At 44.4% G+C, this 16,561-nt stretch overlaps 1 protein-coding gene across 1 annotated transcript in view; it reads left to right on the top strand.

Moving 5' to 3' along the window:
* P4HB (prolyl 4-hydroxylase subunit beta) overlaps window positions 1-16,561 on the top strand; it is a 143,592-nt gene that overhangs the window by 125,856 nt on the left and 1,175 nt on the right. Inside the window, exons 8-10 of the mRNA XM_068116690.2 lie at window positions 12,072-12,192; window positions 14,789-14,970; window positions 15,113-15,199. Coding sequence (XP_067972791.1) covers window positions 12,072-12,192; window positions 14,789-14,970; window positions 15,113-15,199 — 390 coding nt within the window. The remainder of the gene's footprint in view (window positions 1-12,071; window positions 12,193-14,788; window positions 14,971-15,112; window positions 15,200-16,561) is intronic.

Below are 16,561 nucleotides of genomic sequence, written 5' to 3'. Positions count from 1 at the left end.
AAGTAGATGAGGAACTGCAGCAGGCAAAACAAATTGAGAAAAAATGTATGAAAGTCAATAAGGAGATAGAAGAGCAGCAAGAGAATCTTGGGAGGATCATGAAAGAGAACATCCAGAATTAGCCAAACATGAATAAAACTCAGAGGTTTTGTGGAAAGAAGTGGAGGAAAGGCTAAATGTTTAAAAAGAGAGAAACGTGATCATGTGACCCCCTTTGACATGCAGAAACGAAAAGGAACTGAGCCATAGTGGGGGAAAAGGAAGTAAGAATCAAACAACTGGAGAGGGTAAAGATCAAGAATGAGGTGGTATGCGAGTTGATTGAATGGCTAATATGGATGAATAGGAAGAGGAACAGCAGTTGAAGAAAGGTGTCGATGGAAAGATTGAACGTGAAAATAAGCTGCAGGAGGAGCTAGGTACGCGGCAGGTTAATATTTGCATCCTGGAGAGGCTGCTCCAATGCACCGAGGATAAAACACAATGCTCTGAGCAGCGATTGAAAATCGATGTTTCTTACAATCGTATTTGAAAGACCAGAGTGAGGATAAATTGCAGAAGCAAAGTGATGCCTACAGACAGGAATGGAGATAAAGTTGAATCTCCAATGATGTGTTAAGGAGGGAATATGGTGTAAATGGACAAGATGTGCAGGGAGTGGGGGTGGGGTGCACCGTTTGCTATGGATTTTAATAATAGCTGTTGCATCACTTAGTCAGACCACACATGGCAGAATGACTGCATCCTTCAGCTGCCTCGTACCGACAGCTGAGATTCTCACCTTCCATTTCCATCATCTTTGCTCTCTGGAGTTCACCTCTTTATGGCACGCATATGTGACGGCCTGTGACCAACTGTGCTTGCCTTTTTGGTTGAAGATCCTTTTGCCAAAAATGAAGTGTCGTGATATTGGAGGTTCAACCTCCATTATCTTTATGATTGCTGCAATGGTACCACATCTGGTAACGACTTGTTGTGGGACGTGTATTGTTTGAAGTCCTTGCTCCACCTTCAGTGTCATGAAAGGATATTTATTACCCAGCGCACACAAAGTGAAACGCAGGGTTAATCAATTGTTTCACTTTGTCCACCTTCTCTGTCAGTTTATGATCGAGGAGCAACTTTATTTCAATTGAATGTTACATTTTGAACACAATCAAAACAAAACCTGTAGTTTAGAGGACTTTGGCTCTAAATTCGTACAAATCGCACATGTGCAGAGAGAAGCGAGATTATTTTTTACTCTGTCTGCCTGTCTGAAAGTCAAACAAAATTAAACAAGACCGAAAGTCTAACATTGGTATAACCGGGCTTGGTTTATACTTTTGTTGAAGAGGATAGTATGACCTGGGTGGGGATACCAGTTAGCAAATAATGTAAGTATTAAATTTTTTTTTGCATTGAGACACTGGTTTATTCTATGTTTCGAGTCAACAATGAACCAACCATACACCGCTTCAATCGAGAAACTTTGCAATAACGACAAAGGGATTGCAGTGGTACGATTAAAGTTACTATTAGTATTAACACTATTATTATTATTATTATTATTATTATTATTACTACAAAAACAATATTACTGAAGGTGCCTAATTTGTCTGAAGCGGCCTGAAGGTGAGCCATGAAGCCTAAGGCCTATAAGTACTGTGTCGTTGGAAGACCCATAACGCCTATGCTTTGGATATTTGATGGTCATTTTAACAATCGGTTTGTTTGTGTTTCACACTGAATGAAAAACGTAAAGGTAGAGCATGGCGATTGTGATACATGACAGGTTCGAAGATATGTTCGACCTGAACGAAATTGGAATCAAAATGGCTGTGTGCGGAGTCAGCCGCTGTCCCGTAGTAATGACATCAGGCGTAATCACATCACCCTGTCATGTGACCAGATCCTCAGCTCTGGTATACGTTTGAGGGGAGATACATACATACAGACATACAGACTTGGCATTTAATATGGAATATTTTTTTTTTCTTGACTTGGGTTTACTTTCTTAACTCAGTATATCAATCTAGTGAGTTTCTTTTACACTTTGGTGATTTATTTGTTAAAGAACCATGTCACTGATTGTCGCAGCAAGAGGTCAACAACAGGATTATATCACAGGTGGCGTGGCAAAATGTAAGGACAGGTGCATTTGATGATTGGCTTAACAGTCGGGTATACAAGGGTTGTTGCGTTCTGTATTAGTGGAAAACAACTGCTGCACGTCTACAAAAGTTATTGCCGCTTCCTCTGGAGATGGTCCGTCAACTCGACAATGCTGTTTGTCATGGAGTGGTGGCTTTACGAAAATACGGCATGTAACAGCGTGCTGTTGCTCGGCAGTATGGCATCACTCAAGGTCAGGTGTCAAAGATCCTGAAACGAAATGCTCAGAGGGGTGTCCCTACACCAATACCGAGGCCAGGACGTCCCCGCAGAACCACAAGGAGGGATGATCGCCAGCTGCACCGGTTAGTCCGCAATGGCCGTACCAAGTCAGCTAATCAGCTTAGGGCTTTTTTTTTTTTTTTTTTTTTTTTTGTATACAGAGTCGAGGCTCGTGAAAGAGCTAACATTTATCAAACAAACAAATCAAACAAACAAGTAAACAAAGTATATAAAAATGGGAGCGGTCGACAAGATGGGGAGAGAAGGGGAGGAAGCACACAAACACAACATTTGAGGGCAGGGACATCGGGAGATGTGTGGGAGGCAGAGGGCCTGGGGGGAGGCAGGATAGGTATAAAACGCAAGGACACCAAGGACTTCCAGGAAAGAAGTCAAAAGGCACCTCAAAAAAGTGGATTTGGGGTGAAATTAGCGGGGGTAGAAAAGATCAAGGTTTTGGATTGGGGAAGATAAGAGATGGTGGTGAACAGCCGTTTTAAAGACCTGGAGGGAGGAGTGGGATTGAAGAGAGTGAGGGAGTTTGTTCCAGAGGCGGGAGAAAAGAGGAATGAAGGTGAGCAGAGAGTCTTGATTTTGGCAGTTTAACCATAAGAGGGTTGCAGGCAGATCTTGTGTGACCTGCAGGAATATTTGGGAGACAGAGCCCAGAGAGAGCTGGGGGAGCAAGGCCAGAGAGGAGTCGGTAGAAGATGGAAAGACCACCAACCTGCCTGCGGTGAATAAGTGATAGGCCCTCGGAGATAGCGTCATCGCGGGAGATTCCAAGGATTCTGAACGCTTTGGTTTCGACAGCGTGAAGACGAGCTAGGTGCGAGGCAGGAGCACCAGCCCAGAGGGGAGAGCAGTATTCCATTGAGCTGCGGATGAAACCCTTGTATGTGGTGAGGAGCTCAGGTATGCCAAGGAAAGACATCACACGACGGAGGATGCCCAGTCGGCGACTGGCTTTGGAGGCCAGCTTGGAAATGTGGTTTTCCCAAGAAAGATCATGGCAGATAGTGAGACCCAAAAGCTTGAGTGACAGAACTTCTTGGAGAGGATTATTCAGAAAGTGGATGGGAGGGTTGTCCAGTCGGTCTTTTCGGAGAGACATCGTAAGAGTGTGAGATTTGTCAGGATTGAAAGACATGTGAGTGGCAGCAACTGACAAATGTGCCTGTATCCAGAAGGCTAGTCAACCAATGACTGGCTCAAGCAGGCTATCGTGCCAGGCGTCCCCTGAGAAAGCCACGCCTGACCAGACAACACCGCCAACGCCGATTGCAGTGGGCCAGAGAGCACCGTCAATGGCATCCATGACACTGGAATCACGTGATCTTCAGTGACGAGTCTAGATTTCTGGTCTATCGTCAAGATGGCCGTGTCCGAGTGCGCAGACAAGTGCATGAAGCCTACAACAAAGATTGTATAGTGCCAAGAGTCTAAGCTGGAGGTGGTGGGGTGACCGTTTGGGCTGCTTTTCATGCAGGGGGCAAAACTGACCTGGTTGTTCTGAATGGAAACCTGAACCAGTTCAAGTACAGGGCCATTCTGGAAGAAACATTGCTTCCATTTGCTCGTGCAGCCTTTCGAGGAAACTTTGTCTTCCAAGATGACAATGCACGGCCTCATCGTGCTCGCATGATCCAACACTTTCTTGCTGACCATGGTGTAGACTGTAGAGCATATGGAGTGGCCTGCCATGTCCCCCGGATATGAATCCGATAGAGAACTTGTGGGCAGAATTGACGCGTCAAATCGACAACTTGGACCAGCAGCCTGCCTCTGTGCGTGAATTGCAGCAGGCTATTGTCACTGCATGGCAAGCGATTCCTGTCCAAACCTTGGCAAATCTCGTGAACAGCATGCCTCAACGTGTACGTGCTCTCCTGAATGCTCGGGGGGTTACACGAAGTACTGAACTGTAATTTTACTGTCCGTAATCCCAGTCGTAATTTAACTTTTGTTTTTGTTAAAAAAAAAATTGGCTAATGTGCAAAATAGAGATACTTCTGTAAAATGTACAGAGGTTTAGCACAGTACTGTCCATGAATTGAGTTAGATATCAGTTTACATCACTTTCAAGGATCATTTTATTTGTTTCGAAATGTCAAATGTGGTTTTTTGTTTCTTTTAAAGGTCACATTAACAAAATCTAGAATAATTTCAACATAATTCCAATGAACTTTTGGTTCTAAGACATCTTGAAAAGTAAGTTCACCCCCACAAAAAAAATATTCCATATGAAATTCCAAGTCTGTACATGCATACAGACATACGGACAGACCAACACTGTTCTGGACAGCTTTGCCCTATGGGCTTCGCCATAAAAATCATTCCAAAGAGGAAACTCTGTGTTTTCGTCGTAAAGAACACAAATAGGCACGGAGAACTAATGTAACATGTTCAATAAGGTGATGTAAAAGACACTGCATCATCGGTGGTAAACTTCCCAGAAAAATATTTTTCTGCAGCTTTTAAAATCTTTATTTTATTTCAATTGAATTGTATACTTGAGCATTGTAGAACACAAATTGCCTTATTGACACTTTCAAAACCCTTCCGTGTCGCAGTACTTTGACAAAATATTATGGCATTTTACATCATCACCGCCAATCAAATTTGCCGTTCATAAACTCCGCCCCATGTCCTTGTTTCTCAAGCCTGCGCAGGGTAATGTGTTCTATGAACTCTCGAGTTTATTATGTTGTACATGGGGTGGAGGGAGAGAGAGAAGCTAAATAAAGGATTTTGAGGCCAGAAGAGGGAGGATAGAATGTTTGTGAAGTGGGTAGTGGACTGAAGGAAATAAAAGGAATGGATAGTGGTGAGGGGGAGTTTCTTGTTTCTCAGGCCTGCGCGGGGTAATGTGTTCTATGAACTCTCTAGTTTATTATGTTGTACATGGGGTGGAGGGAGAGAGAGAAGCTAAATAAAGGATTTTGAGGCCAGAAGAGGGAGGATAGAATGTTTGTGAAGTGGGTAGTGGACTGAAGGAAATAAAAGGAATGGATAGTGGTGAGGGGGAGTCATGTTTGAGAGGAAAAACTTCTGTTTTGCATTGATTTATTTTTTTTCACTCCAACTAAATTCATCATTTCTTTATAAATATCAGCTGGTTACGTGCTCACTTGTTGGTTTGTTTTTTTTATTTTGCTTTGATTGACATCAATCGTTTTGTCAGACGTGATGGTGTGCAATATATTCCTCCGTGTTTACCCCAGAACATGCGTCGGTGGTGCCATGTTGAACCAAGGTGTTTGTAAAGTAAAAACGTGCTTGAGCAAGCATTCGTTGATCGAACCTGTAACCAAATGATTGGATCTTTTTACCCGATTACTTCATGAATAACTTGGTTCTTTAGTTGACTCAGATGAATCTGACCATTTGTCGACGGTAAACGGCCCTTTAGATATTTATGGGCAGTGATGTTATCATGGCCAAAAATGTAAAGGTTGAAGTTAAATTTATATTTGGAGAATTGTAGGTTCATAATGCGGTTTTTCACTTTAATCTATGTGTGGATTAGGAGGGAAGGAGGAGTTCAGGGAACTGGCTTTGAATTTCTCTAATTTTTGTGGCAACCTTGTTGTGTCCATGATTACCCAAAACGTATTCATGTACAGTGTATATATATACATAATGCAGATGTACCGTATGTGTGCGTACGTGCTGTATTAGGTATTGCTATTTGTATCGCCGTGTGCATTTGATTGAGGGTTGGCTGTTGTGATCCACTTTGGTGTCATGATCTATCCTCGAAGCGGGGAGTTGTATGCGTCCAGAACTCCAAAGGTTGGAGCAGAGTTGTAATTTTTCCAGCATATAAATTTGGAATTTGACCAGCATGGGCTGACATTACCTTGTACACTCAGTCGAAAGACAAAAATGGATCTTTAATGCCCACCATCAATTAATGGCAGCAGACAGGCTTACTGTGCACTTGATGGTCTGCGATTTTGCCCTCATTAACACAAGGGAAGGAATTGTGGGTGAACGGTGCGAAAGGGTTTCGGTGGGTGTCATAAAGCTCAGGTAGAAATGGGAAGGCCATTAGGGATGGGAAGTCTGTGTGGAAGGGTTGAAATAATGATACTTACCTGAAGGGTAGAGCTGGAGACTCAGAAATACAGTTCCATAGGTGAAAAGAGGGGAATTAATGAGGGGGTTGGGGGGACTTAAGTTAGTTTGTGTTTTTGGGAAGGTTAACAAGGTAAGGATTTCACACAGAATACATGTGACCTGGAGGATTGGTGGTTGAGCAGAGAGTTTTGGAGGCAGGAGGAGTAAGACCAGAATAGAGTTGGTAAAAATAACTGCATGGCTACCTAACCTGCCTGTGGTGAGCAAGAAGAAAACTGTGAGAGTGCCTCCTGTCTCGAGATGCTTAAGGCCAAAAAAAAAGAAATTGTTTGTTTCCATTTACAAGCCACAACAAAATAGAGTTTGAAGGGAGTTTTTATTTATTATTATTATTTTTATTATACCATATATACACAAAGAATTAAGTTAAGCACCCCTACACAACGAATTAAGGTAAGCACCCCCTAATATATATTCTTTGTGTATATGTATACATTGGCATATATTCTAAGGTATGTGAGATCAAATAATGATTGGTATGACATTAGCAATTATCCATTGATGAAATTGAGTGATCAAAGTGAAAAAAAGTGATTGGTTGAGTCAGTGATCCGATCACGTGGGTCCTACACACGTTATTGACGCAAAGATCGCTAGAGGTCTTCTCAGAACAATGACTGTACGTTAGAAAACATAAACGTCATCCACACTGTCCGTGATGGACCTATAGCTCCATACTTAAATTGAGGTGAAAATATGCCTAAAATTCCCAAAAAATTTCACCTTAAATTATTCAGAATAAAATATTGAAAACGGCACGATTGTTATGTTTTTATGTGACCATAATATCACTTCTCCAGAAAATATAGCAATATCATGGGTATATTACACTGTTTTGACGACAACAAACTTGTAATGTGCGAGGTTGTAAAAAAACGGGGGGGGTGCTTAACTTAATTCTTTGTGTATATATATATATTTTTATGTCGGGAGGGTAGAGGAATATCTTGAGTCAGGTCGATCTGAATAGGTAACATGCTTCGTCTGTCGCGATAGGGAATCTACCTGTAATTTCTGTGTTTTAGTCCAGTTTGTCAGGTTAAGATGTCTGCTTGTGAACATACCAGGATGTTTGAGTGTTAGATAGTGTAGGGGTTAAGATAAACCCCTGTGTGTCACACCTGGTAATCAAACCTTTGTCCCTTATGGCAATGCATACCCATATAAACCCTTAGACAGGCCCTGTAGTGCACACATTAATTAAATTCCCTTCCCTGACAATGACTTCGGAAGGAACAGGCAAGAGGCCAGTTCGGGGCACCGCCGCATGGGCCGCAGCCAGCTACACCTCCGGCAGGCCTATCACCATAGAGTGACACGAGCTATCACCACACTACAGGGAACGAGTGATTGGTTGGCATGGAAGGCGCGAACCTGAGCCAATCCGCGCCGGAGGCATGAGGACGCAACTGAGGAGGAGGGGATTCATTGGAGGAAAGATGCTGGAACGTTCGGGGAACGACGAGAAGCTTCGGTCTGACGTGACCAGGCGAAGTGATATAAGGGGGGCACTGCACCGATTTGAGAGCTTGTTCTCAGAGACAACATTGAAGCTAGCTCTCTTCGGCGGGTTCGTGCTTGACTTGGATCCTTCTCTTCCCTCGTTGCTTGGATCGTGCTTCGCGCTCGCTTGGCTTGGATTCCTGTTGGCTCTGTTCCTCTCCTCGACGCTGTTCTCTCCTCCTGCAATCTCTCCGTGCCTGTCCCTTTGTGCCTCGTGTTGGAGACCGACCTTGTGTGGAGCTCGCTAGCCTGCGTTGGACACGTGGTGCTTTTGGTGCGTTGGATGCATGGTGCTTTTGGATTGGTGCTCGGAGGCGGATGGAGGGAGCCGGGTGGGACGACGATGGACAAGACTACCGACGAGATAAGGCCGCACCCACAGAACATTTTGCATTACACGACGAGACAATTCTTTTCGTAACTCATTCCTGTGTCTCGTTTCTGAAGTGAGGTGTGTGAGATCCCAACATAGGACTTTTATTTAGTATCGCGTTTTCCTGTCCCGACCTTTTATTACAATAAACCCTCGTATTGTTTTTCATTCCCCACAAATCTGGTTTTGTTCGAGTTTGTTCGCCGTCCACAGGTATGCACTTTTACCGCAGCTTCCACTTCCCTTCTTCCTCCTGCGTTTTATAGCCGAATCCGTGTTTGGTCGTCACCTCAAGTAAATCCGTTCTGGTCCATCCGCGAGCTCTGGTGTTAACCGAAGGGTCCGCGCGACAATATACAGTATATATATTGTTGCGGATCTCCCGAAGCCCATCGGCGTACAGAGGGGGGGTTAAACCCCTTTTCCCCCTCGGGTCTTCGTGTCCACGAGGCCGAGTCGCCACTCCCGTAGCGAGCGTGGGAAAGGGTATCGGGTCGACTCCACACGTCCCTTTGGTACCCAGGCTGCCACAAAAACGGGGACTGGACCTCGCACAAGCCACGCTAATCGAATATGCCGAGCGGTTTGCGTATCACGTGACTCGTGCCGTTACTTTTATTGAACCCGATTCGAGCGGTTTTATTCGTGCGATGCTAGGCCAATAGATGGAAAGGACGGGAACGGTCAAATGGAAGGAATAATACAGGTTTATTTACAATGTACAAAGATCAGGATATGAAGAGAAGGGACACAGAGCAGGCTTAACAGTCTTAACTTATACCCGGACAAGGGCCCACTCACTCACGCGGAGAAAAGGAGGAAGAACAAGTTCGTGTGCCAAACGCGCCTTGACGCCGGGTGCTCCCGGACAGCTCGCCAGGCGTGGCCCTCCGATGTTCACGGCACGTATGCTGGGAGCGCAGGCAGGGAGATCGCACGTCTGTGGCCCGGAATGGATCGTCTCCACAAACGCGATTAACACAGCCACACAGCGCAGGGCACGGGGAGAGTTCGTGTACAGAGGGGAGGCTTATAACAAGCAAGGCACTTCACTCGTGCTGCGACAATGTCTCTTTCTCACTGCTCAATCACCATGAACCAACCACGAACCAACTCTCTCCCGGGGCGACTGACCGACTCTCACAGCTCTCACCTCTGCTGCGGGGGGCTCGGGGCAGGGTCTTATATGACCCCTCCCCAGCCTTACCCGAATGTTCCAAGCCCTCCTCTCGCTGTCGTTGTGAGCCACTCCCCTTGAGCTCCGATTGGCTGCTTGCTACTTACCGGCCACTCCCCCTGCAGCTCCTCCCTTCGGCCTTGTGTTACGGAGTCCTCTACAATCTCCTGGTCTCGGTAACATCTGAACCCCGAGAGGAGCCCCGGCAGAAAAATATGTTACCCTGTGCTGAAAATCAATAGTGAAACCACACCAATGATTACAAATGAACAAAATTGTATTAGAAATCACACACAGCTATAACGGTACAACAAATGGCAATTAAGAGTGCACTCCATATACCATTAATAAAGTCAGGTAACTCACTGCGCTGCCAGCGAGTGAAACGGACACTCCTCAATGTCTCTATAACCTTTCCCAAGGCGAATGTGATTCGCTCCAGCGGTCAGTAGAACGCAATCCGGTCGAGGCCCGAATCTCGCTCTCCAGTCGATATTCGAAGCGCGTACAGTGGGCGATGGAGCTCACCCCGCCAAACTGTACAACGGCGTCCTCCAGAGGCGCACCTTCACCGCTCACTCAGCAAACCGCAACGTAATTGGAGACGAAGCGGTCGCACACACACACATCCCCGACAGATGGTAGGATGTTGGGGTGAAGATGGCACGAACCAAAACCTTCATAGGTGTCCGAAGCGCGCGGTTCAAAATGGCCGAAGGCTCCTGCTTGAGCCGACCTCTAGCGATCTTTGCGTCAATCCCATCTTCATGGATGACAACGCCAGGCCTCACCGTGCGAGACGCGTCCGAGCCTTGCTGGAGCAAGGTGCTGTGACAACCATCCCCTGGCCTGCGTACAGTCCTGACCTGCACCCCCTCGAGCACGTTTGGGACATGTTGGGACGACAAATTGCGAAGATGGTCCCTCCAATAGCCAATCTGGATGAATTGGAACGTGCATTACATCGGGAATGGAACAACCTGCCACAGCAACGCATACGACGGCTTACAGGGTCTATGAGACGTAGGGTTGAGTCAGTGATCCGATCACGTGGGTCCTACACACGTTATTGACGCAAAGATCGCTAGAGGTCTTCTCAGAACAATGACTGTACGTTAGAAAACATAAACGTCATCCACACTGTCCATGATGGACCTATAGCTCCATACTTAAATTGAGGTGAAAATATGCCTAAAATTCCCAAAAAATTTCACCTTAAATTATTCAGAATAAAATATTGAAAACGGCATGATTGTTATGTTTTTATGTGACCATAATATCACTTCTCCAGAAAATATAGCAATATCATGGGTATATTACACTGTTTTGACGACAACAAACTTGTAATGTGCGAGGTTGCAAAAAAACGGGGGGGTGCTTAACTTAATTCTTTGTGTATATATATATATTTTTTTTTTTTTCAAAGATCCATCTCTCACTCAGGTATTACCATACAACTGTAAAACAACCAATGATTACAGCTCATTCAGGTGATGTTTACTAGTTCGGAATTTACCATGATGTCAACTTTCTACAAGTACCCGCTCACTGGGAGTGGCACTGTCCCAATATACTTTTACAGACAGAATTTGCACACGCTTCCCTCCACGGACATGAGTGGCCATGAATTTATTTTACTGTCTAACTCGGCATGAAACTTCACCAATTTGCAGAGGTCGTCACAAATGAGAAGCCTATTGGTTTTGAGGTCAAAGGTCATCTGGAGGTCAACTTTCTAAAATCACCATTTTTCATCCCATTGACTTGAAAATTGAACAGCATTTGTATAACCAGTCACTAAATTGGGAAACCAACTATTTTTAGGTCAAAAGGTCAAAGGTCAGCTCTAGATCAAACTTCTAAAATCATCAATTTTTCATCTGAAAAATCGTTGCTTTTCATCCTATTGACCCGAGCTTTGATCAAGATCGTCAGTTTTAATCTTGATGAAATGGACAATTTGCTGGATCAGTGGTAACCTTTTTTGGGGGAGGGGGTGGATTTTGCAAGTATCGTGCTCTGCATGACGTCTTCTTGTTACTTGCAAAATCGAAGATTTTTCAAGTATATTGGTCGGTTGCGTTTGTGGTTCTGTCTGTCACCGGCCTACAGGTCACAATTCTAAACCAATCGTCACGAAACTTCACCAAGTTGTAGAGGTTGTCCCAATTGAGAAGCCTATTGATTTTGAGGTCAAAGGTCAAAGGTAATCTGGAAGTCAAATTTCTAACATCGCCATTTTTAATCCGATTGCCTTGAAAATTGAATAGCATTTGTATATTGTCACTAAATTTTGTCACTAAATTTATTGACGCTCCCTCGACATTGCATGAATGCATATAAAGATCTACTTATCTGCAACCACCTCTAGTTGGCTTGGTTCATAATTTGTGGTCAAATAGTGAAACTAATTAATTTACAATTGTATATCGATGGATTTATCACTATCCTACCCCTTTACTGCTCAACCCCTCCACCCCACACCCCCTGACCCTTCAGCCTCACTTGATGACCCAAGAGATTCCTGCCGACTGGGACAGCAACCCAGTCAAGGTGGTTGTTGGGAAGAACTTTGAGGAAGTCGTCTTCGATGAAGCAAAGAACGTCTTTGTGGAGTTCTGTACGTTGCTTGTGGGATTGTTTTACCATGAGTGTTTGGTGTCCCTTTGTTAGGTCATATGGGCCACTTTGTCACTATCCTAAAGCAATTTGTGATGGATGACTCCAGCTTTGATGGTACTTTTGAAAATTTTCTTACGATATGGATTTTTGTTTTAAGGCAGAGTGGTGAAGACTAAATCTGAGGTGTAAAACCGTAAGGCCCCTCATTCACATGCGTAAGTGAATGAGGCGCCTTATTCATTCATTCATTCATTCACAGCTCATTCATTCACAGCCCCTCATTTATTCATAGCTCTAAACGTAAGGCCTCATAGCGATGTGTTCACAGCCCCTCATTTATTCATAGCTCTAAACGTAAGGCCTCATAGCGATGTGTTCACAGCCCCTCATTTATTCATAGCTCTAAACTTAAGGCCTCATAGCGATGTGTTCACAGCCCCTCATCACAACTATAAACTAGTTTGGATGCAAAGTTGTAAAACACTGAAACAGTCACTTCGCGGCTAACCAAACTAACGAGCCGAGTGGATTGTACCACTACCACCGCCTACACCTTGTGACTGATAGTGGTCAGGCACTACATTGGTTATTGATCCAATTAATTAGCCCAATTTGGATCCCACAGAGAATGGCCAATGAACCCAAATGGTTTTATTCAAGTGTGGCAGGCTGGCCCATACTCTTAACGAATAAGAATATTTTAAGATCACCACATCCTGATTCAAGGCCATGACCTGCCAACTCTGGGGTGCTGCTCAATCATGATAGCCTTGGGGAGTGGCCACAACCAATCACATACGTCATGTTTTTGTGCCGTGGGTGCCAGAGTGCATGCAGGCAATGTTGGCTTGGCTTGCAGAGCCGCTTCCCTTTACCAATCACAATGAGGTTGTCGGGGCCCACTGGAGAGCCAATCGCTGGCCCGATACAGCGTCCTGGCTGTCTGAACCACACCTGTGTCTGCCTTCTCCCCTTATGGGGCCACCATTCATTTTAAATTGCAAGCACACCTAGTTCTAGACAGGAAGGAACACCAAATGAGAGGCATCCATCATTCAACACTAACCCAGTTTGTTTTTAGTTTTTTGCTGAAAACCTTTTCTGACCTTTTATTGTGACAGTACACAAATTGAAGCCTTCCTTCACCTCTGTCCCCTCCCCCTTCTTCCTCTTATAGCATGAGTGGATAAGATTTCCTGTAGTCAGGTTTCATATGATCTGATGAAAATGACCCTTTCATTGCTTCAATCTTGCAGCGCTATCATTGTCTTTCTCATTGTGACATCGTGAAAGCACGTGTGGTCACTCATACATTCTTCCTCGAGGCCTATCCTGGCATTTCTGTGTAGCTTGCTGGACAGTTAAAGCCGCTTGGGTCTACATTTTTTTGGAAGACCTCTAACAGGATGTTTTACTCTGGCTGTCTTGTCTGCATGGTAGCTTGAATGCAAAGCTGCAATTTTTTTCATTTTTGTATCTGATGCCAATGGAGAACTGATCACATTTTGGGCACTGTCAAGTATTATTGGTGTTGTTAGTCATGTGTCTTCCAACGCTGCCCAGCGGGTATGGTACGAAAAGATCTCCACATTCACTGGGTTGATTTAAAGCGAATCATTGTCACCGGATATGACTGCACCGGGATGCAGACAGGATAGCTGAGTGAAGCTTGCTGGCGTTCCGCATCGGGGTGCTTAAGTGCAGGCCCAATCTGCTTGTCTAACGGGGTAACAATTCAATTCTCACTGAGCAGTATAGAGCCCACTCCTGATCACCACATAAGTTATCAATAACGGGGATTTATTGCAGGGAGGAAAAGGGACGAACAAGAACACGGCGATCACAGGCAGTAATTAATAACCGAAGCAATATGCCTCTTGTACCACGACGCCCTTAACACGTATGCCTTGATAATTCACTCGGAGGACATGGGACAGAGAAAGAAGATGACAAGATGAAGAGAAACCTGTTCCGCACAGAAATGCTCACGCACATGCTGTGGGTCCTTATTTGGGTGCAGCAGACTTGTGAGGGTCTTCACCACGCTGTGCCTTGCATGCCCAGTCCCAACCATGTTCCTAGTGCACCAGCTCCTCACGATGCACCATTTGTCCCACAAACCCGAATCTCCAGGAATTCTTTCTAAACATGTGCTCGACATGTTCTGCACTTTATGGGAACTACACCTCAGTTGCGCTGACATGTGCTATGAGATAACTATTCAAATATATCCCCCATTTTCCTCCTCAGACCCGATTCCATAACAGTATAATTGAAGTTATATTCAGGTTTATTCTCCAGATGTATTCAAGAATTGCAGAGTGGAATCTCTGCTTGCAGTGCAAGATTGTTTGCTGGTTTCTTGCAGAACAATGTTTTTTTTTTTTGTTTGTTTGTTTGTTTTTACTAAATTTATTAATCTCAAATGCAACATCCTACAAGCTCAAATGTTTTATGCTGGTTTGCACACATTGAGGTTTGCAATATCTAAATTGTTGAAATTTCATTACTGTGTAGTTCAGATCCCATGTGGGTACAGGGAAGAGAAGTCTCGCTCGTCAGTCTGACTGGCACATTCATTGAATATTGTACAGATGCACCATGGTGTGGGCACTGCAAGCAGCTGGCACCTATATGGGATGAGCTGGGCGCACACTACAAGGACCACAAAGATATTGTTGTAGCGAAGGTTGATGCCACTGCCAATGAACTGGACGTGATCAAGATCCAAAGCTTCCCAACGCTCAAGTTCTTTCCGGCTGGGACCGACCGCAAGGTGCCGTCACGGAATTTACTCGTTCTGCCGCGTTTGGTTCCTCTTAACACAGCTGTTAACACCGTTTGGTTCCTGTGATCATTTCGGAAAACATGTTCTAATATCCCAAGACTTTTAAGCCACTGCCCGTTTTCATTCTCAGGTTGTCGACTACAACGGGGAGAGGACGTTGGATGCATTCATCCGGTTCCTGGATAGCGGGGGCCAAGAGGGGGCCGATGCTGATGAGGTCTGTCACAGCTCTCTATTGTAGAATGAAAATTTTAAATCTATCTTGAACATTTCCAGAATTCTGCAAATGTTTCCCTTTTTCTGAAGGTGGGCATACGCTGGCCAACATTGTGTATAGAACATATCTTTTAGGGTTGTGTATAATTTTTGTTTTATTCAAAATAGCCTGTAGTTTTTTACCACTTCCTCTCTGTCCACTTAACTCCCATACAGTTGAGTACCACCTCCTTTCCTTGCTTCTGCCCTTCCAATTGGCTGATGGTGTTTACCCATTGGCCAAAGGTATAGAATCTAGTTTCTTGGTTAAAAATGCCATTTCCTATCACATGCAGCATATGGTATATGTGTGGGATGGTGTTCCACTTGCCAACGTTTTCCTGCATGACTCAAAAACTCATGTTTCTCACAAATTGAACTAGAACGGCAATCGGTCGGGTGGATCTGGATCCGGACCTGATACCAAAATCGAATCGGCTTGCTCTAGTCACCTAACCAACTCGTCCACCAAGTTTTATCATGTCATACACAACTTTTTTGAAATATCGAGCTATGTATAGTTTTTGGCCCAATCTCTTAATGGTGAAGAATCACAAAAAAATCCTCGTATCTAGATCCAGATCTTCACCGAAATCTAATAAATTTGGCCTTGCTACCCATCGACCCTCCACCAAATTTCGTCGAAATTTGTTCACAACTTTTTTGAGACATCCTGCTCAGACAGACAGATCGGGGTGAAAACATAACCTCAATTCACCTTCGGTGATGGAGGTAATAACCTTGGATGGTGTATGCCCACTTTGAATCATGACGACTAACAAAAACAGGTGGATCTCATATTTAGTTAGGTGTAATGTGTCATAAGATTGTTATACTGCATTAACAAGGTCCCCTGCAACCCATGCTTGTAGAATATCAACATAGATGATGAGTGGGGTTGAAAAAATCAAGGTGTTTAGAGACATATCGATACAACCCTACAATTTGTGATCGTGATTGGTTGGTTCTTTGAAACTGCAGTGGAGAAGGAATTAGAGGATGTTTTGTCTCAAGTCTTGCTTTCTGTTATAGAGCTTGCTCATAGTTGTTATCGTTAAAATATGAGGTGAAACTTTAGCAAAGGTGAAAGATTGTGGCTGAAAGCCAGAGGTGTTTTCGAGTGACCTTCAGGTTGACCACACAGAGTGTGAGTCATTTGGTCTAGACCATGATGCCACCACAGTGTGCTTTGTACTCTCCATGCCCATGGTCTCTCCCTCCCCTCTGGGGTATTACCTGGTGTAGCTATTTATTTTCTATTGTTGCTGAAGTTCCCTTTGGCCTACCATATCACATTCTCATTCTCCATGGTGTAGCTATTGGG

This window comes from Myxine glutinosa, chromosome 1, assembly GCF_964187855.1.
Source record: "Myxine glutinosa chromosome 1, kmMyxGlut1.1, whole genome shotgun sequence".
Taxonomy (NCBI): domain Eukaryota; kingdom Metazoa; phylum Chordata; class Myxini; order Myxiniformes; family Myxinidae; genus Myxine; species Myxine glutinosa.
This window is presented reverse-complemented; position numbering and strand designations above follow the sequence as displayed.